At 42.2% G+C, this 26,482-nt stretch overlaps 1 protein-coding gene across 4 annotated transcripts in view; it reads left to right on the plus strand.

The window, feature by feature from the left end:
• ZC3H3 (zinc finger CCCH-type containing 3) overlaps window positions 1–26,482 on the plus strand; it is a 589,081-nt gene that overhangs the window by 397,631 nt on the left and 164,968 nt on the right. For all 4 annotated transcript variants that reach the window (XM_043966879.1, XM_043966869.1, XM_043966895.1 and 1 more), the window contains exons 6-8: window positions 10,227–10,314; window positions 10,419–10,577; window positions 12,772–12,841. In XM_043966879.1, coding sequence (XP_043822814.1) covers window positions 10,227–10,314; window positions 10,419–10,577; window positions 12,772–12,841 — 317 coding nt within the window. The remainder of the gene's footprint in view (window positions 1–10,226; window positions 10,315–10,418; window positions 10,578–12,771; window positions 12,842–26,482) is intronic.

Consider the following 26,482-nt stretch of genomic DNA (forward strand, 5'->3'; position numbering starts at 1 on the left):
TAAGATTGTCAGTTTTATTGGCATATAGTTAGACTAAATGTCTCCTAATAATCGCTTTGATTTCATCATTGGTTGTGAAGTCACCTTTTTCATTTTTCATACCAGTAATTTTGTTTTCTTTTTTAAAGTCAAATTAGCCAGTGATCTATCTTTTATTGCTGGTGTTGTGTTGTGTTGTGGTTTTTTTTCCCCTCAAAAAAGCTCCTGGTTTGATTTATTAGTACAATGGCTTTATTCTTTTTTTTTTTCCTTTTAATTTTTTTAAATCTCCTTTCATTTTTTAGGATGTCTCTTTTGGTGTTTAATTGGAGGAGTTAATTTATTGAGTTTTCTGTTTTTTATAGCTGCATACCCAGTTCATTGATTTGCTCTTTCTTTCATTGATATGTGTTTAAAAATTTTTTTCCCCATAAAATATATGCTTTGCCTATATCTCACAAATTTTGGTATATTATCTCATTGTTGTCATTATCTTTAACAAAGTTATGGATTGTTTCTATGATTTGTTCTTTGACCCACCCATTCTTTAGGATTAAGTGGTTTCATTTCCAATTTTTATTTTATGTTTTTAAAGCCCATTATTGCATGCAGTCTTTATTGGATTATGGTAAGAAAAAACATGCATTTAATTTAATTTCTTCTTGTCTTCATTTGTTTCTGAGATTTGTATACCTTAATACATGATCAATGTTTGTGAAAATGCCATACACAGCTGAGAATAGGTATACTTCTTTCTTGACTTATTTATTGTTTATTTTGTGACTAGATTTATCTGGATCTGAGAAGGCTAAATGGAGGTATTCCACTACTATAGTTTTACTGTCTTTCATCCTGTAACTCATTTGACTTTTAGTAAAATGTAGTTTCCATGTTTTCTCTTTTAAGTATTTCTGGTTTTGCTTTTATTTTGTCTGAAATCATGATTGCCTGTTTTTACTTCAACTGAAACATAACAGAATCTGTTCCAGCTCCTTATTTTAATTCTGTGTGTATCTTTTTGTCCCAAGTGTGTTTCTTGTAAATGAAATATTGTTGAATAATAGGTTTTTAATCCATTTTGATATCTTTTGCATTTTATCATTTCATCTCACTCACATTCAAAGTTATGATTGCTGTGTTTCCCTTCACCCTATTCTCTTCTATTTAGCCTTCTCTTTTTCCCCTCCTCAAGAGTATTTTGCTTCTGATCATCATTACCTTTAATCTACCCTTCTTCTCCTTTCCCTTCTGCTTTCCTGTTGAGTAAGGTGACTTTCTGTCCTTAACAGAGTCTATATGTGTCTTCCTTCTGTAAACCTGTTCAGATGATAGTAAGGTTCAAATGTTTCCTATTCCTTTCCACCTCTTCCTTGTATACCTTGTGTGTGTGTGTGTGTGTGATCATTTCCTACCTTCTTCCTCTCCCTTCAACACTCTCCCAGTACATTCTTCTTTCCCTCCTTCCATTCTTCTTTTGAGATCTTCCAAACATAATAGAATCACCACCAGACCTGTAAGAACCCTGGTGATGATAAAGATCTGAGGGATTACATGTAATCTTCATATAATAATATAAATAGTTTAACATTTTTTTAGTCCCTTATGGTTTCTTTTTTATGCTTCTCTTGAGTCCAGTGTTTGGATGTCAGAATGTCAGTTCAACTCTTGTCTTTTCATCAGAAATGTTTGAAAGTCCTTCGATTAAGTGTCCATTTTCTACCCTGTAGGATTAATTTCTGGCTAGGTTATTCTTGGTTGTAATCCTAGATCTGTTGCTTTCTGTAATATTATATTCCAAGCCTGTGATCCTGTCTGTGACTCCATAAGTACTTGAATTCTTTCTTTTTGGTGACTTTCAGTATTTTTTTCCTTGACCTGTGGATTTTTTTGTTTTGGATTTTAGTTACAATATTCCTAGGAGTTTTCATTTGGGGGTTTCTTTCAAGAGGTGACTGGTCGATTCTTTCCATTTCTGCTTTGCCCTTCTCTTTTCTAAGATAACTGGTCACTTTAATCTTTTAATTTATTGAAATATGATGTTTCAATTTGGTTTTTGTTCATGACTTCCAGGTAGACCATTGATTCTTAGTTGGGATTTTTTTTTAATGGGGCAGTGAGGGTTAAGTGACTTGACCAGGGTCACACAGCTAGTAACTGTCAAGTGTCCGAGGTCAGATTTGAACTCACGTCCTCCTGAATCCAGGGCTGGTGCTTTATCCACTGCGCCACCTAGCTGCCCCCTAGACCATTGATTCTTAAATTTATCTCTCATCAGTTTGTTTTACAGTTTACTTGTTTTTCCTGTTAGACATTTCCTATTTTCTTCTATTTTTCAGGGGTTTTTACTTTTTTAAAAATTATTTTTTTATGTCTTAAGAAGTCATTAACTCCCATTTGGCCAGTTCTAGTTTTTAAAGAGTTATTTTCTTTAGTAGAATTTTTAATACCTTTTTTGTCTAACTGTTAATTCTTTTTGTAACTTTCTTGCTTACCTCTCATTCTCCCCCCCCCCCCCCCCCCCCGCCAATTTTTCTCTCTCCCACTCTGGTTTTTTAAATCTCTCCCTTTTTTGCTCTTTTAAAAATCCTGGTTTGGTTTGGTTTGGTTTTTTGTGCTTTTGCTTTACTCTTCTGAGAATTCTTGTCAGACTTTTGTCCAGTGTACATTTTCCTTTGAGAATTTGTGGTATGTCTAGCACTTCCTTGTCACCATAGTAGCTCTTGACTTTCAGGTTCTTTGTTCATTCTCCAACCTATTTATTTTTTAAGAGTATTTCATGGGCAGCTAGGTGGCGCAGTGGATAGAGCACCGGCCCTGGAGTCAGGAGTACCTGAGTTCAAATCTAGCCTCAGACACTTAACACTTACTAGCTGTGTGACCCTGGGCAAGTCACTTAACCCCAATTGCCTCACCCCCCCCCAAAAAAAAAGAGTATTTCATATTTTTCCAATTACATGTAAAGACAATTTTTAACATTCATTAAAATTTTTTTTAATTCCAAATTTTCTTATCCCCCCTCCCCAATTTGATACAGGTTATATGTATATTCCAGCCTTTTTCTTGACTTTGAACTTTATGTTAATGTTGGGCTCTCTATACTTTGCGGGAATGAGAGGGAAAAGCATGTCTGATCTGAACTTTTGCTGCTTTCACAGCTTAGTCTGGGGGCCTGCACTTCTCAATGCTTCCAGAATAGTATGATCTGGGAAAGAGGTCTGTTCACAGCCCTCTTGGTCTGAGCTCTGCAAATTCCTGATCCAGATTCAGGTCTGTCAGCTTGCATGTAATTGAGTTTCACTAGACTATTGATGTGAATTTCTGCAATTGCCGATCAACTGAACTACTGACTTCCATTTGGTTGTGGACTTCTCCCCTGGTTTTTCCATTGCAGATTTATTTGCTGGGCTAAAGGTAAGAACCGAATCACTGCTCTGCTCCTGGGCTCAGAGCCAAATAGCTAGGTTTCTAGAATTTGTTTTGTGCTCTGTCCCAAACACTCCTCTTCACCCTGATCTGTAACCCAGAACTGAGTAAAGAGTGACTGAGCTTCCAGATAGCACCCATTCCTTCCATTAGCACTAGTTCTGAGATCCCCTGGGATGATTCCTTTTCTGTCCCTGGGTGCTGGGATGCTTCCAGTCCTACAACTACTGCTTCCACCACCTGGCCAGTCCCTACTCCCATATCTACAGTTTCCCTCCCTACCGCCCCCTCCTTCTTTTCCTAATCATGATTCATTCTAGTGTATTTTCTAAGTTGTTATGGACGATGTATAATTGGGAGAATTAGGGGGAAATGGCTGACTCTCACTTTACCATCTTTATTCTGACCCCCAGCCTATTTTTTAAAGTGGTAATATTTACCTATTTTCTTCCAGATTGTCCTTCACTTCTGTGTATTTGCATTCTCAATCTATTGTTCTCTCCTTTGTTTCTTTAGTGAGACTTATCATTGTAGATTCCAATTTTTCTATTCTGACCATTAGTTTTTGCTGTTCAGGCTCATACGTTCTGTTTTCACAATTCTCATTTCTCTTTTAAATCACTGAGTTATAGTTGGCATGTTGTAGTCCTGTGTTCTCAGATCACACAGGATCTCATCAAGTCTCTTCAAAGTCCCTTTTGAGCATTTCCATGGCCTGAGACCAATTCATAGTTTTCTTGGAAGCTTTGAATGTAGGGGTCCTGAGGTTATTATCCTCTTCTGAGGGTGAACCTCAATCTTCCTTGGTGCTAAAGAAACTTTCTATAGTTCTCAACTTTCTTTGCTTACTCATCTTTCCATCTTTTACTTGACTTTTAACTTCCTCTTACAGTGGGGCCCTACTTCCAAGCTACACTGTCCCAAGCTTCAGAGGGACCCAGGTGTTTTGGGTTGAGGGAGAGCAGGTTTTTCTCTCACCTGGCCTGTGCTGTGGTTCTTAGCTCCGATGAGCCTGTGCTCCTCCTCCACCTGGGCCTTCCACCACTCAAGATTTCTTCCTGGTTCCCCACTGGGGTGGGATAGCCAAATTCCTCCTTAGGTCCCGCAGAGACCCCTGTATTTTTCCCCCGGGCCAGCCGTTCAGCCCTCTCACCCGATCATAAGCTTAGTTCCAGAAGACACTGTTGCTGCAGCTGATTTGGAGGCTGGGGGGGGGGGGAGTTCTCTGGCGCAGTGTGCCTGGGGTCTGTGTCAGTCTGATCACAGGGTTGGGCTTGGCTCATAGCCCAGCATGGCCCCCTCTAATCTCAGCCTGTCTTTTTGTGGGCTTTGCTGTTCCAGGGGTTGTTTTATTGCTGTTTTGGGGGTAATTGTGTCAGGAGCTCCGCGTTTAATGTCTTGGCTCTGCCCCCCTCATCAAGTCTCATCAAGAGTTGGATCATTTTCTTTTGTTTTAAGGTATTAATTCAGACATACCTGCTAGATCTGGAGGCCACATTTCTTTCTGTTGTTAATATACTCCTTGTTGACTTATCTGCTTCAGTTCACGGTCTTTGAATTTTCTTCTTCCTGAGATCTTTGGTAATTTCATTCTTTTTCTAACTTTCTTACTCCCTCTTCTCTGATGGTGGTTTCCGTAAGAACTGGATCTCAGAACATGTCATTTGCATCCATCCCATAGTGGGCAGTTCACAGTATAGCAGCCTGTTTTCCTCAAATGACTTTGAGTTGGACCAAACTGGCCCCTACCTGGAGGCTGAGTACTTTCCCTCAGACTTAGTGTAGTACTGTATAGCCCCACTCCTGTTCCACTCCCTTTGTTTCTCAGTTGTCTGGCTCAGTCTTGGCAGTTCAAAGCTATCATGGGTTGGATTCTTTTCTAGTTTGGGTTTCTGAGGCTCTGAGAGAAGGTGGGGATGGGATGTGGTGTTGAATTCTATTTTCAGCCCCTCCACTTGTTCCCCGTCCCTTTCCCACTGTTCTGGTTCTCCAGCAGAGATATTTTGCAGCACAGAACACCACCTGCACTAGCTGTATGGTCTCAGGGAGCCTCTATCATCTGAAGTACAGTAGAGAGACATGATCACTATCTGTACTGTCCTGAACAGACTTGTGCATCCTGGAGCCATAGTCTTCAAAGCACTGGAAAGAGAGAGCAGAAATTGGAGTATGGGTTGGGTTTTGTTGTGAACCTATGTAGGTTGGCTAGTGTGGCCTCATTGGTTTGGGTGATGGGGGGGGTGGGGTTGAGTGCGCACATTATAGAAATCATTTCACGAGTTTATTGGGGTTTTTTAACCTTTTTGGATTCTAGGTGTCCTAAATCATCTTTATCTTGACATAATTTCTATTTTGGAGAGGTTCAAGAGGTCAAGGGGATCAGAAAAAATGTCTAGTCCTCTATCATCCAGCCTACTGTTTGCTTCTGAATTTATTACCATTCATTACCCAGCTAAGACCCAAAACCTCTTCCCTCTGGCACTCCTAGGTGCAGGTCCCCTCCTTTGTCCACCATGAATATGTGGCCTCTTACTAGGTAGTGGCCAGTAGAACTATCAGATGGCATCCATTTTTGTACCCTGTGTTAGTTCAAGGATCTTTTCCTACTCTAATGCTTCCTCTCCTTTTGCTCCATCTCTGCCCTCTTTCATTGCCTGGTAAATGGAATGCTCCAAGAGGTTCCTTGCTCCTGGTCAGACTGTCCTCGGTGTCCACAGACAGCCAACTTGAGTTGAAAAATGACTCTGTTGTGTTTTTTCCCCTTGAATTTTTCAATCAGAATTCAGGCTGATTTTTATTCAAGATCATTGTGGAAGAGATGTAGTAGGGGAGCTAGGTTGTACTTCTTGCCACTCTACCATCTTGACTCTACCTTTACAAACAGCTGAACTTAATATTATCTTTTTTTGGTGATTTGGATGGTGGCAGAACTGGAGACCATACCATGAAGGTTGATTGAAGGAAATTAGGATATTTAGCCTTAAAGACTTAAAGGAGATTCAGAATAGCATAATGAAAGGAACACTGGCCTTGGAGTTAAAGGTAATGGAGTTCGATCCCAGCTCTGCCACTTGCTGCCTCTATGGCCATGGGACCTGTCTAGACTTTATTTTCTCATTTATAAAATTTATATGTCTTGGATTAGTCCTATAAAAGGTCCTTTCTAGTTGTTAGTCTGTGATCCTGTGCCTAAAATTATATAATCTTAGAGTTAGAGAAGACCTCAGTAGAGAAGATGAACTGAAAACAGATACATTAATTCGTAGCTATTGAAAGTTCAAGCCAGAAGTAATGAGGGCCTGAACTAACTACAATGATGTCATTGAAATGAAAAGTATGGAACAGAACTAAATCATAGAGTGATTTTTTTTAGGAAGAGAGATAATACAATTGTTATATGTCATACTGGCTCGTTTTATAGCCCCCTGAAAAATAATCTGATACCAAAAAGCAAGGGGAGGTGGGTTAATCCAACCTATGTTTAAATAGGAATTCCTTATACGAGTTATCCCTTCCATATCAAGGGGGTTAGGTGCAGCTTTCCTGCAATCTGGAAAATCCAAGTAAAATTTGTTGGCTCTCCCTTCACACCAGAAAAGAAGTCTGAATTTTTTCTTTTTCTTTAATAGTGTGTTTCTAGTACCTTTTTGTGAAATTTGGGTTGGTATTATACAATACTATACATATATTTTATGCATTTCTAAGTTTCTAAACTTTTTCTGTATCATCTGCCGGCCGTTGTGTGTTATCTGCAGCTTCCTCAAAACTCCCTCAAAATTCCCAATTAATTTCTTATGCCAACCCATGCTATATCGAAACTGCAATGAGTAAAGTTGCATTGTGGAAGGGATAACTGTATAACACCTCCAACCAGTGGTCTTTCAGTCTCTATTTGACAGTGTCAAGTGAAGGGGGGGGAACCTGCTCCTGATGTAGCCCCTTCTACTTTTGGGGACCAATTTTTAATTGGGGAGTGTTAGCTAAGCAGCTCACCGCAATATTGGGGCAAGGAAGGAGACAGACAACCTCCCTCAAAACAGAGCAGGATTTATTTAACAAGAACGAACTTTCAAAAAACACACACAAACAGGATCAGTTAGGATCAAAAGAAAGGAAATAAAATGGGGAAAGGGAAATTATACAATCCGAACAATATCACTGCCCAGGAATCAGCTGACAACACACAGCAGCGTCCTGTCACCTTCCAGCTTCAAGCTAAAATGGCAAAAAAACCTCCCTTCTTCCCAGCAGACCCCAGGCTGACCACACACATCCCCCAGACAATTGGCTGGCTGCTCTGACAGTCACATGACTGCCCTCACTGGGCTTCCAATAATTATAATTTTGCCAGGCCCATGTAGGCGTCGGCGAGTGGTGATGATGTGAGGTGCCAGTGCCATGGTGACGTCTACAACCAGTGGGTGGAGCACCTTTTGCGGAGCCCCAGAGGCCAGTGCCCACGCCGAGGTTTTTTTAAAAAATTCTAGCAAAAAGATGGAGTCATAAAAACGCCAAATAACAATTAATTCTTTACATACTCTTGGACAGTTCCAGTTGTCAGGATGTTTTTTCCCTTAAGTTTCCCATTCTGTATCATTTCCATTGTTCCCAATTAAGCCAAATACTTAAAAGACAGCTTCTCATTGGTTTATTCATCTTCCACTGCCTCGTGCCCTACCCCATTCTTCTCTCAAGACTTAACATCCCTGTATCTTCAGGTGATTCTTCTGTACATCATCTTAAGACCCTTCGTTATTCTGAGTACCCTTCAGCATACTCTGGTTTGTCAATGTCCTTGTTAAAATGTGGTACTGAGAATAAGGGAGAATGCCACATTAGGTCTGCTTCGGGGAGAGTACAAAACTGCCTGTCGCCTCTCTGGTTCTGGAGACTGTGTTTCTTTCAACGCAGCTTAAGATTGCCTATGTTTTAACTAGGAGCTATCGATAGAAGTTGAAGAGAGTAATGTAGAGAATCCACTTTTAGCTTAATAGAAATAAAAATTTCCTAAAAGAGCTGTCTAAAAGTGGAGGGGCTTGCCTCAAGAGTAAGTGGACTTCCTGTTACTGGAGGGCTTTACATGGAAACTGGACAGGCCTAGAAAGCTTAGACTGGGGTCAAAGAGTGTTTGAAGGGAAGTCTTATTTCTTCTGAACTCAGGATTGTGAACCAACCCACATATACGCTTGCCTAACTGATTTTCTTAGAGACTGGTATGGAGAAGAAGAAATGGATCAAAATCCCCCTTCCCTGGATATGATAATAATTATTATCATAGTATACATTTCTGAAGTACTTTAAGGTTTAAAATGCACCTCTTCCCAAAATTCTTATAAGGGTTGTGGTACAAGTATGACTATTAGCCCTATTTCATAGCTGAGGAAACTGAGGCTTACATAGCAAATTACCCAGAATAATTGTGCAATTATTGAACTTCAGAGTTGCAATTCAAACCAGGTCTCCTGGCTCCAAGTGCAGTACTCTTCCTGCTATGCCCTCTGGGATTAGGATTTTGGGTGCTGACATCTCCCACATACCCAGAGTCGAGTCCAAGACAGAACTGTGTTCCACCCTGTCTGAGAGTCAGCACAAAGCGAGCCCTTTCACAGCTTCCCACTCCCAATTCTGTCTCACTGAACATGTTGAGCTTCAGTTGATTTATTCATTTGGTGACACGGGGAAGGTTTGTGCTGTAAAGTGAGGATGGATAGGGTTTTTTTTGGTAAGTTCCCCAGGAAGTGAAAGTTCTGGAAAATGCTAACCACCTTCTGCTCTCTAGGTTCACTATCAGTTTAACTTCTTAGCACCTCTCAGTGCTGGGGTTTTATTACCTCGGTTTAAGCCAGTTAGTTTATGTGCATTTTTTAACACTGAAAAGCATTTGAAAAGGTGCCTTACTGTTCTTGTCAAAACTCCCACAGTGAGACCAGAAGAGAATTTTTTAAAAAAGAAAAGGAAATAAGCCCCCAACCCCCAAACCTGAACCTTCCTCCTCTTGCCCATACATAAGCCCTAAATGTAGACAGTTTAAGGATTGTAACCTACTCAAATTGACTGAGTTAAATGAACAGCTAATCTTCCATTATGTAATGATGAGGTGAGAGCCCATTTCAGCCAGTGACATCGGCACAAGTCTAGGATGGGAGCTTCCCAGCCTGTCTGGGGCCCACCTTAGCTCTGTGGTCAGGCCTTGGAGGGGTTCCAGTAGGCAGCCATGTGCTTCCAGCCACACTAGTGCTGTTCTCAGCCCTGGAACAGATGGAGTCGTGGCGTCTGCAGCAGCCCGAGTGACAGCTCCAGAGAAGGTAGAACTCATTGACATGCTATCAAATTCCACTCACTCACTTGGTAACACAGTTGGGCTGGCAGGTGAGTGACTGTGCCGTGCCTATACCACCTGGAGCCCGGAGATACAGACTACCTCCCCCAGCCAGCCTTCCTTCCATGGCACACGCCCCCTCCTCTTTCTAATCATGGGGGCCTTTGAACCAACACATAGGGACATAGAAGCTCTGGGAAGATCATAAAATCCTTGGGTCTCACATGTCACATGGTAAAGAAAGCCATTGTGGAATGGGGAAAACTGGCTTTGGGGCCAGAGACCACAGTTCTTATTGTGACTCTTCACAGGGACTTGCTTGGTGACCATGGGCCAGTCATTCCCTCTTCCTGGGCCTCTGTTTTCTTATTTCTCATATGAGCAGTCTCTAATGTCCTATTCCTCTCTCAGTCTGGTATTCAGGATGGACCTGCCCTGGACTGTGGGCAGTGGCTATCTATGTAGCACTTGACATGAGGCAATTCCATTCATTGTCTTCACACAGGAAGGTCAGATGGAGCCATCAGCAGCCCCTGCTATTCCCCTGGCAGTGCCAGCCTGGGCCGAGGAAGTACAAGTCGCTCAATTGCCAGGTGTGTGTGGGGTCTGGGAGGAGGAGGAGGGAGAGGCCTAATAGGTAAGGGTCTTTCATTGCTCACTGCCTCTTGTTTCTCTCCTACCCCTTTATTCCTTGCAGCCGAGCCATCCAACGCAGCCTGGCTATCATCCGCCAGGCCCGGCAGAAGAAGGAGAAGAAGCGGGACTACTGCATGTACTACAATCGCTTTGGAAAGTGCAACCGGGGCCAGCACTGCCCCTATATTCATGACCCTGAGAAGGTGGCTGTGTGTACCAGGTATATCAGGAACTCTGAGGGCTGGGGATCATATCATCAACATTTGGACCAGTCTAGTCTCCTCTGATGGATTTGCTGACCCAGAGACCCTAGTGACCTTCTTGTTCCCTGACCTAGAGAGCTGATGACACTGTTGGTCCCGTTTTTGCAGATGAGGAAACTGAAGCTCACTGAGGTTAAATGATTTTCCCAGGGTTGCCCAGAAGTAGTAAATATGAGAGCTGAAACATGGACTCCAGTCTTCTGTCCCTGATCTTGTGTTCTTTCCATCATACCACACTACCTTGTCTATGCTGTTAGAATGTTCCTACAGTGCAAGAAGCACTGGATTCAGAGGCAGTGGACCTAGGTTCATATCAGGTGCACTTCTTGTTCTCTGTATGGGCATGGGCAATTTCCTTCAGTTTCCTTATCTGTAAAGTTGACAGATTCAAAGGTTTCATAGGCCCCCACTGCTGCTCCAGTCATCTGTGATTGGCACGGCCTGCCTAATCCCAGTTATCTCATACATAGTCTAACTTCTAGCCCCCTCCACACCAGGGATCACCAGCCTGCTATCTCCCAAGCCTTCTGTAGTCACAGGAGCATAGGATCTATGTCTAGAAGCAGCCTTAATCTTTTTTTTTTCCAGGGCAATGAGGGTTAAGTGACTTACCCAGGGTCACACAGCTAGTAAGTGGCAAGTGTCTATGGCCGGATTTGAACTCAGGTCCTCCTGAATCCAGGGCCAGTGCTTTATCCACTGCCCCACCTAGCTGCCCCCCAGCCTTAATCATTTAATCCAGCCCCTTTTGTTCTACAGGCAGAGAACTGGAGGGCAGTGGAGGGAGGGGCCTGCCTAAGGACACATAGCTCATTAGTAACAGAGCTAAAGGTAGAGCCCAGGTCTCCTGACTCCAGGCCCAGGACCCTTCCCACAATACACATGAACATCAGTGGCCTCTGGGGACAATTGCTGCTGGAAGAACTTCTATCTTCTGTTTTTTGTTTTGTTTTGGGTTTTTGTTTTTTTTTTTTGGCAGGGCAATGAGGGTTAAGTGACTTGCCCAGGGTCACATAGCTAGTAAGTGTCAAGTGTCTGAGACTGGATTTGAACTCAGGTCCTCCTGAATCCAGGGCTGGTGCTTTATCCACTGTGTCACCTAGCTGCCCCCAGAACTTCTATCTTCTGGCCCATTAACTGGGCTACAGAATGTCTTACTTGTCTTACAAACATGCTATATTTCAATCCACATCTTTTCAAGGCAAAATGAACTCCAAAGGAGACGTCTTTTTTTCCCTTAGAAAAAGCTTTGAACTCTGAGCATATTTGCTTTGTAAAAGATATCTCTTGGTTCTCATATAAGCCAGGGGACTATAAGAATGACTTCAATTTGCCTCTCACACTATAACGCCAGCTAACACCAGCTTAGCCTTGGCTCTTGACATACAAGCTTCAGTCCCTCAGTTCAAATCATCATATCTTAATGGAGTGCTGACTGTGAGTCCATCTCTGTGTTTGGCTACCCTTGAGTGGACACAAGAGGAAGAAGTGGCAATGCAGGCCTTGCTAGAGAAGACTGGAGAAGTGAGACCTCCACACATAAAAGAATTAAAGAACAATACACAACTGAATATGATCATTTCTCATATTATAAGATTTATATAGTCAGGTCTGCAAGAGGTTAGAGGAATGAGAGGTCACTATGGTCTGTATGAGGTAGTGGCGTGCCTGAATTGGACATGAAAAATGGGGGTAGCATGCATCTAGGCCAGGAAAAGCCACAGAAAGCATTCCAAGATGAAAAAACAGGGTGGCCTCTGCTGTTATAAGGAAAGTAGGTAGGAATTTAGACTGGTTTGCAAGCACAGAAACACTCACCACGTATCTAAATGCCACCACTGTTGCTGAACACTTTTCTGGAAGTGTCCCCTCTTCCTCCACTCCAAGAAGTAGAATTAGGGCTGGAATGAACAACAGGCTGTTAAGGAGACCATAGGAAGATGGAAAGGAGCCTGTATTTATTATCTCTGTGCTTATCCACCCTTGACATGGTCTCTACATTCAGCATGCATACTTAGCCTAAGACTCCCTACCATCACTACCTTGGAGGGGAGGGGTGTCACTTGGTAGCTAGGAGGGGTTATATTCTCAAACAATAGCACTGTTGAGTATTTTCTAAAGGATCCCTATCTCTCCCTTCATTTCCAACAGGTTTTTACGGGGCACATGCAAGAAGACAGATGGGACCTGCCCATTTTCTCACCATGTTTCCAAAGAGAAGGTCTGTATAGGTTCATGAACATACTGGGGCTTTACTCAAGGGCTGGCATTCACACTCACTGGAATTGGGTATTTTAGATGAAGGTCACCCGTAGATAATCATTTTTACTTAGAGGGTCTCTGATATTTTGAGGATCAGGCTTCTGAGTCTATCAGCCCTCCCTTCATTTTTGTGAGGGGCATTGCCATGAGTGCCTGTCACATCACAATGAGGCTGAGCTACCTTCTGCTGGGTGCATGCTCATACTTGGGAATGGGAATAAACTTCCAGGAACAGTTGGCAAGCCCACCCTGGGCACTATAAGTTAACAGGCTGGGGGACTCACCCTAAAAACAAAAATGCCTCTAGGAAGCTGATGTCTTGGACTTTGTGAGTAGAAGCATAATGTCCAGATCAAGGGAGATGGTATTCTCATTGTCCTTTGCTCTACTCAGAGACCATCCGAAACAATATGTTCTGTTTGGCTGTCACATTTTGGGGAAGATATTGACAATATTGAGAAAGTCCAGAGAGGAGTGAACAGCTGAATAAAGAAAGGCCTACAGATCAGATTTTATGAAACAACTAATAGTGTTAAGCCTGGAAATGACTTGGGGGTCCAGAGGGAACAAAACAGGTGTCTTCATGTGGAAGAGAAATGAGGCTCATTCTGATTGACTCCAATGGGCAAAACATGAGGAGTGATGGGCACAATTTGCTGAAAGGCAGATTTGAACTTAACTATAAGAAAAAGCCTACTAACAATCAGAGCTATTCCATACTGGGGTTATGTCCCTTGAGAAATTTTCATCCCTGGAGGTAGATTCTCTTCCTCCCCTCCCACCCCCAAGGTGTTGTAGAGAGCAATCCTGTTCAATTCAGATTAGACTAAATCGTCTTTGAGATGCTTCCAAATTTGATATCCCTTGACTCTTTCTTGACTGTTCAGAAAGTAACTTCTATTGCCTGGTAAGATTTTAAAGTGCCTAATGTGAAGTAGGAAAGTGCCTAATTAGAAGAAATTTCTAATTCTTTTGGGGTTGATCTAGTCACATTTTGACCTTTGCACCTGGCGGTAGTAATGTACAATGCACACACAAGCATGATTTACTATTACTTATGCTAATTAATGCAACTGAAACATTAGACTTATACTTCTCAATGCTAGCAATCAAACATTATTAATCAAAGGCAGGCAGTACTTTATTTTGTATACTAGGAAGAAACTACCAACTTGATTTTCTAGGGCTTCCCAATAAGCATATCATGTACTCCTACTCAATGACCCGATTCCATTCTTACCCATCTGGAGGCCCTATGTTTCACTTCAAGGTGGCTACCTGGCAGTTCTGCAAGTCTCTGTCAATCAATTAGCATGGTTCTAATAGGGAATAAGGCCTTGTGCAGACAGTAAGGACTGATACCAGAGCCCTGGTCTGCATAATAATATTAATAGTTCCTTCTTCTTTAGCATTTTCTGATTTGCAAAACATTTTCCTCAAAGTAACCCTGTGAGAGATGCATAGCCAGCATTATTGTTCCCATTTTACACGTGAGGAAATAGGGTTAGACGTTTGATTTGTCTGAGACATTTCTAGTAAGTGTAAGATTCAGGTTTTCTCCAGGTCTCATACTCTCCAGTGCACTCAGCTGTCTCCAGTGGAAGAACGCCTTTGTCCTTCCCTGAATCAGACTCAGCGTCTTCCCAGGCTCCACAGCTAAGCAGTGTCTCAAACATGAGGTCAAGAGGACAGGATATCCTTTCCCTACATTCTGCCCCTCTAGTTGAGAGGGAATAGGATGAAGGATACATGTATTGAGGTTCACAAGAAGGGCTGCCTCATCAGAGAAATGGAGATGAGAGCAGGGAATGGTGTCCAGGGGATTTGAGATGAAGAGAAAGGAAAAAGGGAGGGAGAAAATCATTTCAGTGTTCTCAGAGTTGAGGTGCTCAGCTGATAGAGAAAAGGAAGGGGTGTGGGAGAAGGTGTGGAAGCTTGAGGAAGGAAGAGCAAGTTCGTAATAGCTTCTGTGGGGGATTGAGATAAGGAACCAGTTAGGAATAAAGAGGGCCTTGTTGGACTGAGGACTCCGTTGAAGCTGGATACTCTGAATTTATGGTATGTACTATCAGCATGCTTGTATGACTTCCTCCAGCTCCATTCAGCAGCATATGAGTAGAAGGAGAAGAGGCCTATGATGGGAATAATCTAGAGCTGGTGTTTGGCAAGGAATGAGAGGTAACAGGACACTGGGGCAAAGGTTTCAAGAGTTGATGACAGTGTGGAATTTAATTGGTAAACTCTTGAGTTGAAATTGGGAAGGGTGGAAAACGAAGTGGGAGCAGAAAGGCCTGGAAAAGTACTGAGGGAGAAGAATGAGTTTAGGAGGGGTCATATACATAGTGATAGGCAGCATGAAAAGAAGTTATGGCCAGATAAAGGAATGTAAGATTGTTTTTGGTTAAGGAATTGGAACAATTTTAGGTAATGGTAAGATCCAGGGGCAGCTAGATGGCGTAGTGGATAAAGCACCAGCCCTGAATTCAGGAGTACCTGAGTTCAAATCTGGCCTCAGACACTTGACACTTACTAGCTGTGTGACCCTGGGCAAGTCACTTAACCCCCATTACCCTCCCCCCCCCCAAAAAAAAAGATAATTTCAATGGTAAGATCCAGAGTGTCACTGTCCTTATGGATGGCTGAGTTCCTGTGGACAATTAGATCATGGTAATTAAAGAGATCTCGGAATTGGAAGGTTAAGGAGTTTGAGAGAGGGTCAGCATGGATGTTGAAGTCCCTTAGTATAAAGGCAAGAAGGAAGACAATGGACCAGAATGCTGAACTACTGGAGAAGGAGGGAAAGTGACCTAGAGGACAATACCTAGTAGTCACCGTGATGTTGAATACACTGGAAAATTTTAATTGAATACACTTAGGAATTTCCATACTACATGTATAACCTTTTGTTTGGCAATGAGGATTTTTTTTTTAAATAAAAAGGACTATAATCTGCCTTCATTTTAGTAGAAGGAGACAATATGTGCATAAATTGGAATGTGAAATGTAATACAAGTTTGAAGTGTGATGGGGCAAAGGAGAGCCCCATTCAAAATATCTAAGAAAACAAGGCAAGAGGGATTGGTTTTTACCAGTGAGTGAGATCTGAAAGGAAAAGGAGAATTTCAGTAGAAATAGATGAGTACAGAGTGAGTTCCAGGCATAAGGAACAGCATGCACAGACACATGGAAGCTGGAGACGGCAAGATGGATTTGAGGAGTAGTTTGTACTCCAGGTTAGCTGGAACAGAGAATATCTGGTGGAGATAAAGAATGAAATAATGATGAAGAGGTAGAGCCAGTTAAGGTGGGCCTGAAATGCCAGCCTAAAGAATTTCTCTTACCTTATGTATTGTGGGAAACCATAAACAATTTCTGAGCTGGGGAATGACGGTATCAGAGCTCTGAAATTAGAAAGATGATCTTGGCACCTGTGTGAGGATTGGATTAGGAAATAGGTAAAGTGTGTCCAGGAAACCACGGCAGAGATCATTGTAGTAAGCTAGGTAAGAGGTAATGAGAGCCTGACTCAGGGTAACTGCAGTTCAAGTGGAGCAGAGGGATTAGGTGCAAGAAGTTTTGCAGCAGGGAAAATTGATAGGCCCTGACATCTCATGGTATTGGGGGTGAAGACAGAAGGAAGACTGACAGAAAACTCTTCTAGTGTAACTAATATCCAGCCACAGAACCAACTAAAGGGTTTCCTGGTCTTGTTTTCTTTACCTCACCTCAAACACGGTCCCCTGTTTAATTTGCCTGAAAGTTATTCATTATCTTCCTGATAGTTAAGGAGAAGTAAAATGTGAATAGAATCATAGAACCTCAGAGATAAAAGAGTCCGTTTTAAACAAGAACCCTATAACAAGCCTCATAAATAGTAATTCAACCTCAGCTTGAACATCTGTAATGAGGGAGAGATTACTGCCTCCAAAGTCAGCCCATCCCACCTTTGAGACAGCTCTAATTGTCAAGAAGTTTTTTTCTTATATTAAGCTTAAATCTGCATTTGTGCATCTTTCACCCACTGGTCCTTCGGGGCCAAGAAGAACAAATCTAATCCCTCTTAAACATAATAGTCCTGGGGGCAGCTAGATGGCGCAGTGGTTAAAGCACTGGCCCTGGATTCAGGAGTACCTGAGTTCAAATCCAGCCTCAGACACTTAACACTTACTAGCTGTGTGACCCTGGGCAAGTTACTTAACCCCCATTGCCCCGCAAAAAAAAAAACAAAAACAAAAAAACATAATAGTCCTTCAGAAACTTGAAGATAGCTATCATGTGATATGTAAAAAACAATACTCATTTAAGTAAAAGGTGGTTAGTGGCAGCTGTGTGGTATATTGGATAGAGAGGTGGGTCTGGAGTCAGGAAATTCTGAGCCTAAATCCAGCCCCAGACAACCACTAAGCAAGTCACTTAATCCTTGTCTGCCTCAGTTTCCTCATCTATAAAATAGGAATTATACCACCACCTTCCAGGGTTGTCGTGAGGTTCAAATGGTATAATATAAGTGCTGCTACTGCAGTTGCCCTTAAATCTTTTCTTTTCTACACTGAATATCCCTGATTTTATTAAATGATCCTTATGTGGCTTAATCTGTAGTTCTATCACTGTCTTGACTGGCCTGTTTTGAATACCCTTCAGTTTATTTTTTTTTCTACCTTTATAACACATCCTCTTCTCTCCACTCAAATGGCAACCAGCCTCCACTTACCATCTACTTGTTCTCCCTGCTTCAAGTCTCTCTCCATTCTAGTCTGTCCTCCATTAGCTGTCAAAGTGATTTTCCTAAAGTATAGGTCTAACCATGGCACCCTATATTCATTAACCTCCAGTGACTCCCTATTACCTCCAGCATCAAATCTAAAATCCTCTGGCTTTTTAAGCCCTCTACAACCTGACCCCTTTTTACCTTTCCAGTGTTCTTATACTTTATTCCCCTCTCTATACCCTGTGATCCAGCTACCCAGGCCTACTTATTGTTCCTCATATGTGTCATTCTATCTTCCCACTCTTGGCCTTTGTATTGGCTGTCTCCTCGAGCCCCCCCCCCCAAAATACTCTTCCCTCCTCACCACCTCCTCCTGGCTTCCTCAAAAACTTTGCTCATATTCTACCTTCTAGAGGCCTTTCCTAGTCTCCACACTGCTAGTGCCTTCACTCTGAGATTACCTCCCGTTTACACTATATCCATCCTATGTGTAGATAGTTATTTGCATATTTTCTTCCCCATTAGACTATGAGCTCCTTGAAGGCAGGAACCATCTTTTTGCCTTTTTTTTTTAATATCCCAGTGCTTATCACAGTGCCTAGAACGTAGTAAGTACTTAACAAATGCATGTTCAGAGAACAACAGTAGCGTGATATAAATATCAACTATTATTATTATTGTCTAGAATGAAAGTTCCCTTTAAGCTCTATGTCCAGCTGACTCCCTTGTGTCATGATACCTCTTGAATTAGATTAGATAACTTCTAAGGTCCCTTCCAACTCTAATAATATACCATTCTTTTTTTTTTTAAAGATTTTTATTGAGAAAATTTTGTGGATTTTTTGTTTGTTCTTTAAATTATAAAAGTATTTTATTATTTTCCAGTTACATGTAGAGATAGTTTTCAACATTTGTTTTTATAAGATTTCTAGTTTCAAATTTTTCTCCCTCCCTCCACCCCTCCCCAAGACAACAAGTAATCTGATATAGGTTATATATGTACAATAACATTAAACATATTTCTGCATTAGTCATGCTGTGCAAGAAGAATCAGAGCAAAAAGGAAAAAACTCAAAAAAAGAAAAACAGCAACAACAAAAACAACAGAAATAGTATGTTTCAATCTGCATCTAGACTCCACAGTTCTTTTTTTTTTTTTCTGGATTTGGAGAGCATTTTCCATCATGAGTCCTTTGGAACTATCTTGTATCATTGTATTGCTGAGAAGAATCAAGTCTATCACAGTTGATCAACACATAATGTTGATGATACTGTGTACAGAGAACATTTTGTTTTTATATCACCCACATTTCATCCCTTCATACCCTTCCCCAAAGAGTCACCCAAAATAACAAAAAATATTTTTAGGGAAAAAAAGAGGAAGAGAAAAAAATAGGCAAAACCAACCAATACATCAAAAAGCTACAAACACATTCTATGTTAAAAGCAGAGAAGGGAATAAGTTTTTATATAGCACCTACTATGTGCTATTTGTTAGAATTCTACCTCTACAAAAAAGTGTGATGAAAACAGGGAGGATTTATTCTCATATCTCTTCTCAGGGGGTCCTACTTTTCCTTTGTATTTCCCAACATTCACCTTTTCTTTTGTGGTTCTCATTTTCATTGATATAGTTTATATTATCTTCTTGGAGCTGCTTCTTCACTTTACATCAGTCAGTCATTGAACATTTATTAAGCACCTACTGTATGCCAGGTATGCTAAGCCCTGGGGATACAAAAAGAGTCAAAAGTTGGTTCCTGCCCTTAAAGATCAGAAATACAACAAACAAACAAATATATTCAAACAAGTCATATACAGGATAAACAGGAAATAATTAGAGGAAGGCACTAGAATTAAAAAGGATTTAGAAAGACATCTTATAGAAGACGAGATTTTTAGTTGAGACTTGAAGGAAGCTGGGGAAGGCGGAAGCAGAAATGAGCAGGGAGATCATTCTAGACATGGGGGGCAGCCAGAGAAAATGTGCAGAGCCAAGAGATGGAGTGACTTGTTCATGGAACAGCAAGGAGGGCAGTGTTACTGAATTGAAGAGTACATGGGAGTGAATAATGTCTAAGACATTAGAGAGGTAGGAGGGGTCTAAGTTATGAAGGTCTTTGAACACCAAACAGAGGATTTTGCATTTGATCCTGGAGATGATGGGTAGTTACTGGAGTTTATTGAATGAGGAAGAGGTGGGACATGGTCTGAGCTGGTGGCTGAATGGAGGATGGACTGGCGTGGAGAGAGCCTTGAGGCAGGCAGCCCCACCAGCAGGCTATTTCAGGAGAGGCTGAGGGCCTGCACCAGCATGGTAGGAGTGTAAGAAGAGAGAAGGCTATGTGTTTGAGAGACGTTATAAAGATGAAATCAGCAAGTCTTGGCAGCATAGTCCTGAGGAGAGCCTGTGTGACGCAGAGAATGGTATTACCTTCTATAGTTAAACAGAAGTTGAGGAAAGGGTTTGGGGGGGAAATAATGAGTTTGGTTCTGAACATGTGGAGTTTAAGGTGTCTACTGAACATCCACTTCTAGATATCTGAAAAGCCATTGGAGAAACAAGATTGGAAGTTAGCAGAGTGTTTGGGGCAGGAAAGGTAGATTTGAGGATCATCAGCACAAAGATAGTAATTAAATCCATGGGAACTGATGAGATCACCACGTGAAGTTGTATGACTCAGGAAAGAACACTGTGGGACACCTGCAGTTAGAGGGTATTATCTGGATGAGAATCCAGCAAAGGACACTGAGAAGAAACAGTCTGATAGATAGGAGAAACCTAGAAAGAAGAGAGGATTTTTTTGTTGTTGTTTTTGTTTGTTTGGGGGGGGGAGGGTTGGTTTTGTTTGTTTGTTTGTTTTTTTGTGGACCAGTGAGGGTTAAGTGACATGCCCAGGGTCACACAACTAGTGTCAAGTGTCTGAGGCTGGATTTGAACTCAGGTCCTCCTGAATCCAGGGCCGGTGCTTTATCCCCTGCGCCACCTAGCTGCTCCCAGAGAAGAGAGTTTTAAGGAAAAGAGGATAAATTTTAAAAAGCAGTGTCCAATACTGTAGAGAAGTTGAGAAGAATGAGAACTGAGAAAAGGCCATACTTCATTTGACAGCATATCATTGGTAATTTTGGAGAAAGCAGTTTTGGTGAAGTAATGAGGTTAGACACTGAATTTTAAGGGGTTAAAAAGTGAGTGAGAGGAGAGAAGGCGGAGGCACCTGTTGTAGACAGCCTTTTCAAAGAGTTTAGCCACAAAGGGGGCAGAAGAGATATAAGACAATAGTTAGCAATGTTGAATGGATCAAGTAATGTTGTTTTCAAGATGGAGGAGACATGGGAAGGTTTCTAGGCAGGAGGGAATGAGCCAGTAGACAGGGAAAGATTGAAAATAAGTAATAGAATGGAGATGACAGAGGAGGCAGTTGCTTAGAGGAGATGAGAAGGAATGACACCACTTGAACAAGTTGAACGATTTGCCTTGGTGAGGAGTAGGTCCAGCTCTTTGTTTTGTTTTGTTTTGGTTTTTTGTGGGACAATGGGAATTAAATGACTTGCCCAGGGTCACACAGCTAGTAAGTGTCAAGTGTCTGAAACTGGATTTGAACTCAGGTCCTCCTGAATCCAGAGCCATCCACTACACCACCTAGCTGCCCCCTACCTCTTTGTGTGAGACAAGAGTGACGCAAGAGATAGTGATGGAAGGCATCAGAGTGATAGGAGAAAAGGAAGAGGGAGAAGAGGGAGCTCATGGAAAATGGCCTCAGTATTTTTTGTAAAATATGAGACAAGGCTCTCAGATGAGAGTTGGGGAAGGGAGCCCTGGGAAGTTTGAGGAGAGATGGAGAAGGTTTGGAAAAATTATTAGTTCATGTAAGTCTTTTCTTGCCTCTCTAAACTCATAATATTTGTTGTTTCTTATAGCACTTTAATATTACATTCACCTATCGCAATATGTGAAGCCATTCCCCAGTCGATGGACATCAGCTTTGTTTCCAATTCTTTGCTATACTGTACCACTCTTAAGGTGACCTAAGATTTTGTTAACTTTGTTGACTACCATCTCACACTATTTTAACACTGTGTGAGTCTGCAGTCCTTTAAAGACCCCAAATTTTGTTCGCACAGACTCTTGAACTTCTCCCTTAACCTAATTCAAGACTTTCCATCCTGCTTGAAGTTTCTGATATCACCCATCAGGAACCAGTCAAAAATTGTTTTATGATGTGTTTGATCCTGATGTACTAGGAAGTGTTCCCTTTCAGTGCTCCTGGTTCTGCATCTCTGATCTTCGGGGCCCAGTTGTTTCTATACAGACTCAGCATGGCTCCCTGGCTTCCCTCCCAATTGGATTCTGTCTCTGGCTGAAGTAAGAAGGAGACTAGAGGAACAGAGTGTCTTCCCTCCAATCCAAAACCAACCCCACACCATCTAGATCAGGAAATCATTTCTCAGTAGAAGAAAGTCATTGTTAGTTAGGGTCAGTCTTATCCATGTGAAGATAGAGGCAAGATTGACACACATGAGAAAAATTCAAGATAAGATCAAATGCTAGGCTGAGAGGGACTTAAAGGAGTAACCAGAAAAGGATGCATTTTTTTTTTTTAACTATGCCTGAGGGATAGAGTTCAGAGAGGTTCAGATGAGGGCAGTACATTCCTGGCAGAGAATCCCACTGATCCTCTGAACAAAGGGTGCTGAAGAGGAGCTGCCAGCCTCATCAGGACTGTAGTATTGATTGCCCTGCTAAAGTCACATCCTAGCCCACTGTGATCCTTTGAACCATCACACACTAAGGCACGAAGATCCATAGGCCTTAGCTGCGTTTGAAGTGGCTCTCTTTTTGGAGGAGAAATCTGAAGCCAGAGATCGTTCAAATGACTTGCCCAACATAGCAGAGCTGGGATTCAGACCCAAGCCCCCTGATCCCCAGCACCACATTGGATCTGGATCCTATATCCTCAAAAGTAATTTAGAGCAGATGGGCCTTTCCTGCCCTATACAGGCAGATACAAGGTACCTGGGGACTCCTCCCCCACCCCCATATCAGATTCCCTCAGAAGCTAACTGGAGTTGGACATTAAATTTTGAGTGTTATCAAGAACAACTTGGAGGAGCCGGGCCTGCTGTGTACCACATGATGATTTGAGGGTGGGGGTATGGTCAGTGTGAATGGATGAGGTTGGCATGAGACTAGGGCTTGGGCAGAGGCATACTGGTTCTCCTGCGCTGCCACTGCTGCGGCAACAGCTTTTCCCCTTGAGGAACTTGAAAAGAATCAGCATTTTTCTCCCTAATAGAGCTCGGAAACTCTGTTGTGAGCAATTTGGAAATTCACGTCGAGTTTCGGGTTCATTAGCTCGAGGCTCCGAGCCTCTGCATATTCCAAGCTGTCTAATATGGCCGCCCCGCACCAGTGCCCTGAATTAATGTTATTGTTATTTGTGTGGACGTGGTGGGGTGCAAACAAGGTTAATTGAAATGAGAATGCAGTTTCCTCTTGATAATGGCCCCGGCTTGACAGCTAGGAGGAGTTTAGTTTGGTATAAGAGTTGCCTTTATTATCCCTTTTTATTAGAGCTAATTTGGGCTCTATATCAAAAACTACATTAAGGGAATTGTTTACGGTCATACCACCACCAACCCCACTATGGAAGCCCCCAACTCCCGGCCTCTCTCTCAATGGCTGCAGTTAAGAGACAATTAAAAATAAACTCTTGTATTTTAAATCACCCTTTGTTTCTTTGTGCTTCCTTCCTTCCCTCCTCCTGCTTTTTTTTCCCCATCTGTGTACACTTCTCAGATGCTGGTTTATTCTCTACTGCCTCGTTCTCTCCCTCCCACCCTCCCACCTCCACACACACACACCCCTTCTTTCTCTTGTCTTGCTCACTCTCACTTTTCTCCTCCATCCCCATCCCTTCTGCTGGCTGCGTGTCTCACTCACTATTGCTAACTCCTCCTATGTTTCTCTTGTCTTCTTGACCCTGAACTCCCTTCCTGTCTGCATCATGCTCTTGCCGACTTCCCTCTTGATCCCTTTTGCTCACTCTCTCCCTTGTCCTCTGGATCCCATCTCATTTGCTGGCTGTCTCACGCTGTTACTCACGTTCTTGTTTTTCTTGTTTTCACGCTCCTCATTTGATTGCTTGCTCTCTCACACCTCTTCTCACTCTCTTGCTTGCTCTCTCACTCATCCTGTAGATCCTGATCTTGCTTTCTGTCTGTCTCAAGCTCTGCTTTAATTTCTATTTCTCATTTTCTTGCTGCCTTACTGTCTGCCTTACTCCTTCACAACTTCCTTTTATCAGTCTTAATCGTGCTATCACTTACTCTTTCAATCTTTATCTGACTCCCTATGTGGCTCAGGTTCTCTCTCATTCTTTTCTTTTCTCTTTTTGTTTTTTCTTTCTTGTTGTCCACTCCTTTTCTCTCACATAGTATCAGTCTATTTCACAGCTCTCTTTGGTTCATTCCCTTACTCTCTCACTCTCAATAGCTCTCACTTGCCAGTCATCTCAATCAAGTGGAACCATATAGGTCTGACTTCAGAAAACCAACAGCAAGCTGGAAAGTCTTGTGCTCACTGTGATAAGGAGGTTCCTTGGAGACTGTGACTATATGCAGGCAATTCTAGGGAGCTGAGAGTCTTGCCCTAAACCCCAGTTCAAGGAGTCAGGTCCCCTGTCTTCCCACACCAGTGCCAAATGTGAGGGCAGAATGGCACAGCATCTCTGTGACCCAGTGAGCAGCCAATCAAGCTGCAAGTCAGCCTTTCAGTAGAGCTGAAAGTTTCATTGCTTCCCTCCAAAGTCATGCCATTTATAACTGACTAGTCAGGTTTTTAGATTAGTGTGTGGCAACTGATGATAACTTGAGTAAAATGTAGGAAATCTCACAGCAAGCTAGTAATTTGTTTTTAATTACATTAGCTGGCTAAAAGAGAGAGTGGGTGATGTCCAGTGTGGCCATGATTATGGTAGGTAAACAGTGCTTTCCATTTTCTCTTATCTAGTGGTAACATCTAGAAATAGCCCCACCCACACCCTAACTATTCAACCAGTAAATTCAGCACAATAAACCCCCCTTGTCCCCAAATACTGTCTCTACTCCCACCCTTCCCAACTCTTCTTGTCCCCAGTAATCTGACATCCTAGGTCCTCCACGGTCCAGTTCCAGTCTTAAATCATGTTAATGCTTTTCATGGACTTTATATTCCAGACAAGCTGGGTAACCTTCCATGCCCCATTCTTATCCTGCTCACCCCTGTCTTCATGACTTCACACTGTGCTTGGAATTGACTCCTTCTACCTGCATTTCTTAAAATCTCTCCCTTCCTTCAAAGCTCAAGACAGATGTCACTTTCATCAAGCTTTCTCTGTCTCCCCCCCCCCCCATGAATGTTATCTTTCCCCCCTCACATTTCTTTCTTTTTTTCTTTTTTTCCTTGCAGGACAATGAGAGTTAAGTGACTTGCCCAGGGTCACACAGTGTCACATGTCTGAGGTCAGATTTGAATTCAGGTCCTCCTGAATCCAGGGCCTGTGCTCTATCTACTGTACCACCTAGCTGCCCCTCCCCCCTCACATTTCTGCTAACATTTTCCCTGGATCTCTCTCTTGCATCATAGTTGTTTGTATATATGCCTTGACTGTGTAAGCTTCTTGAGAGCGGGGTCTGTTTTATATTAATTTTTATATTCCTCATAATGATCATAGGACCCTGTTTAATAGGTATTTGTTGTTGAATGAATGAATGAATGAATGAATGAATGAATGAATGAATGAATGAATGCCCAAATAGGCTACTGGGGCAGATGCAGGCAGGGCCAGACTTCAACATCCTGAGTTTCTCAGTAGTTTCCCACTAAACATTGGAAGGGTTCATAAAATGTCCTCTCTCCTCACATTTCTGGTTATTTCATGCCACTTAGTTCTAGAATGAAACCTCCACCTGTTCCCTAAGTACTGACTTCCCCCAAGAAATGACTGTCTATTTGTTTCTTTTTATGTGTGTTCTGCCTCACAGATCCATACTCATGACTTTAGCTGTCACCTCCCAGATCCTTCTATATGGCTCCCTTGACTAGCAATAGCATTTCTATCAATATCTTATTCTCTCAAGCTAGGATTTTCAGAGTCATGATTGATTCTCTCCTTTCTCCTCTGTAACTAATCACACACTAGTCCCAATGATCTTCCTTCAAAATACCCTTTCATCTATCCCTTTTATTTTCCTTAGCTACCATCTCATATTTAGACTATCGCAGTAGTCTCCTAACCCACTTCTGGGCTGCCAGTCTGTTCCCTTCCAATATATCTTACATATTCTTCCAGAGCCTTCTTCCTAAAGCAGAGCTCTGAACATGCTGCCACTGCTACCCCTCATCCATTGCTAAATACTTGTCAGTGTTTCCTCATTGCACATTCAAGTTTAAATTCCTCTGTCTAGATTTCCAAGCCCCCTTATAATCTGACCTTTTCCCATCTCTCCAAATGTATATCCCCTTCTTCTCTTTATTGAGCTGAATGAATCTTAGAGCCAGACAGAACCTTAAAACATAGAGCTATAATAATAATAATAAGCAGCAGCAGCAGCTAGCATTTATATGGGGCAGCTGGGTGGTACAATGGAAGAGTGCCAAGCCTACAATCAGGAAGACTCATCTTCCTGTGTTCCAATCTGCCCTCAGATACTTACTAGCTGTGTGACCTGGGCAAGTCATTTCACCCTGTTTGCCTCAGGTTCTGTAAAATGAGCTGGTGAAGGAAATGGCAAGCCACTCCAGCATCTCTGCCAAGAAAACCCCAAAAGGGGTCACACAGAGTCAGACATGACTGAAAAACAACTGAACAAAAGCAAATTATATAGCACTTGGAGGTTTGCAAAATGCCTTCT

Source organism: Dromiciops gliroides, chromosome 1 (genome assembly GCF_019393635.1).
Source record: "Dromiciops gliroides isolate mDroGli1 chromosome 1, mDroGli1.pri, whole genome shotgun sequence".
Lineage (NCBI taxonomy): Eukaryota > Metazoa > Chordata > Mammalia > Microbiotheria > Microbiotheriidae > Dromiciops > Dromiciops gliroides.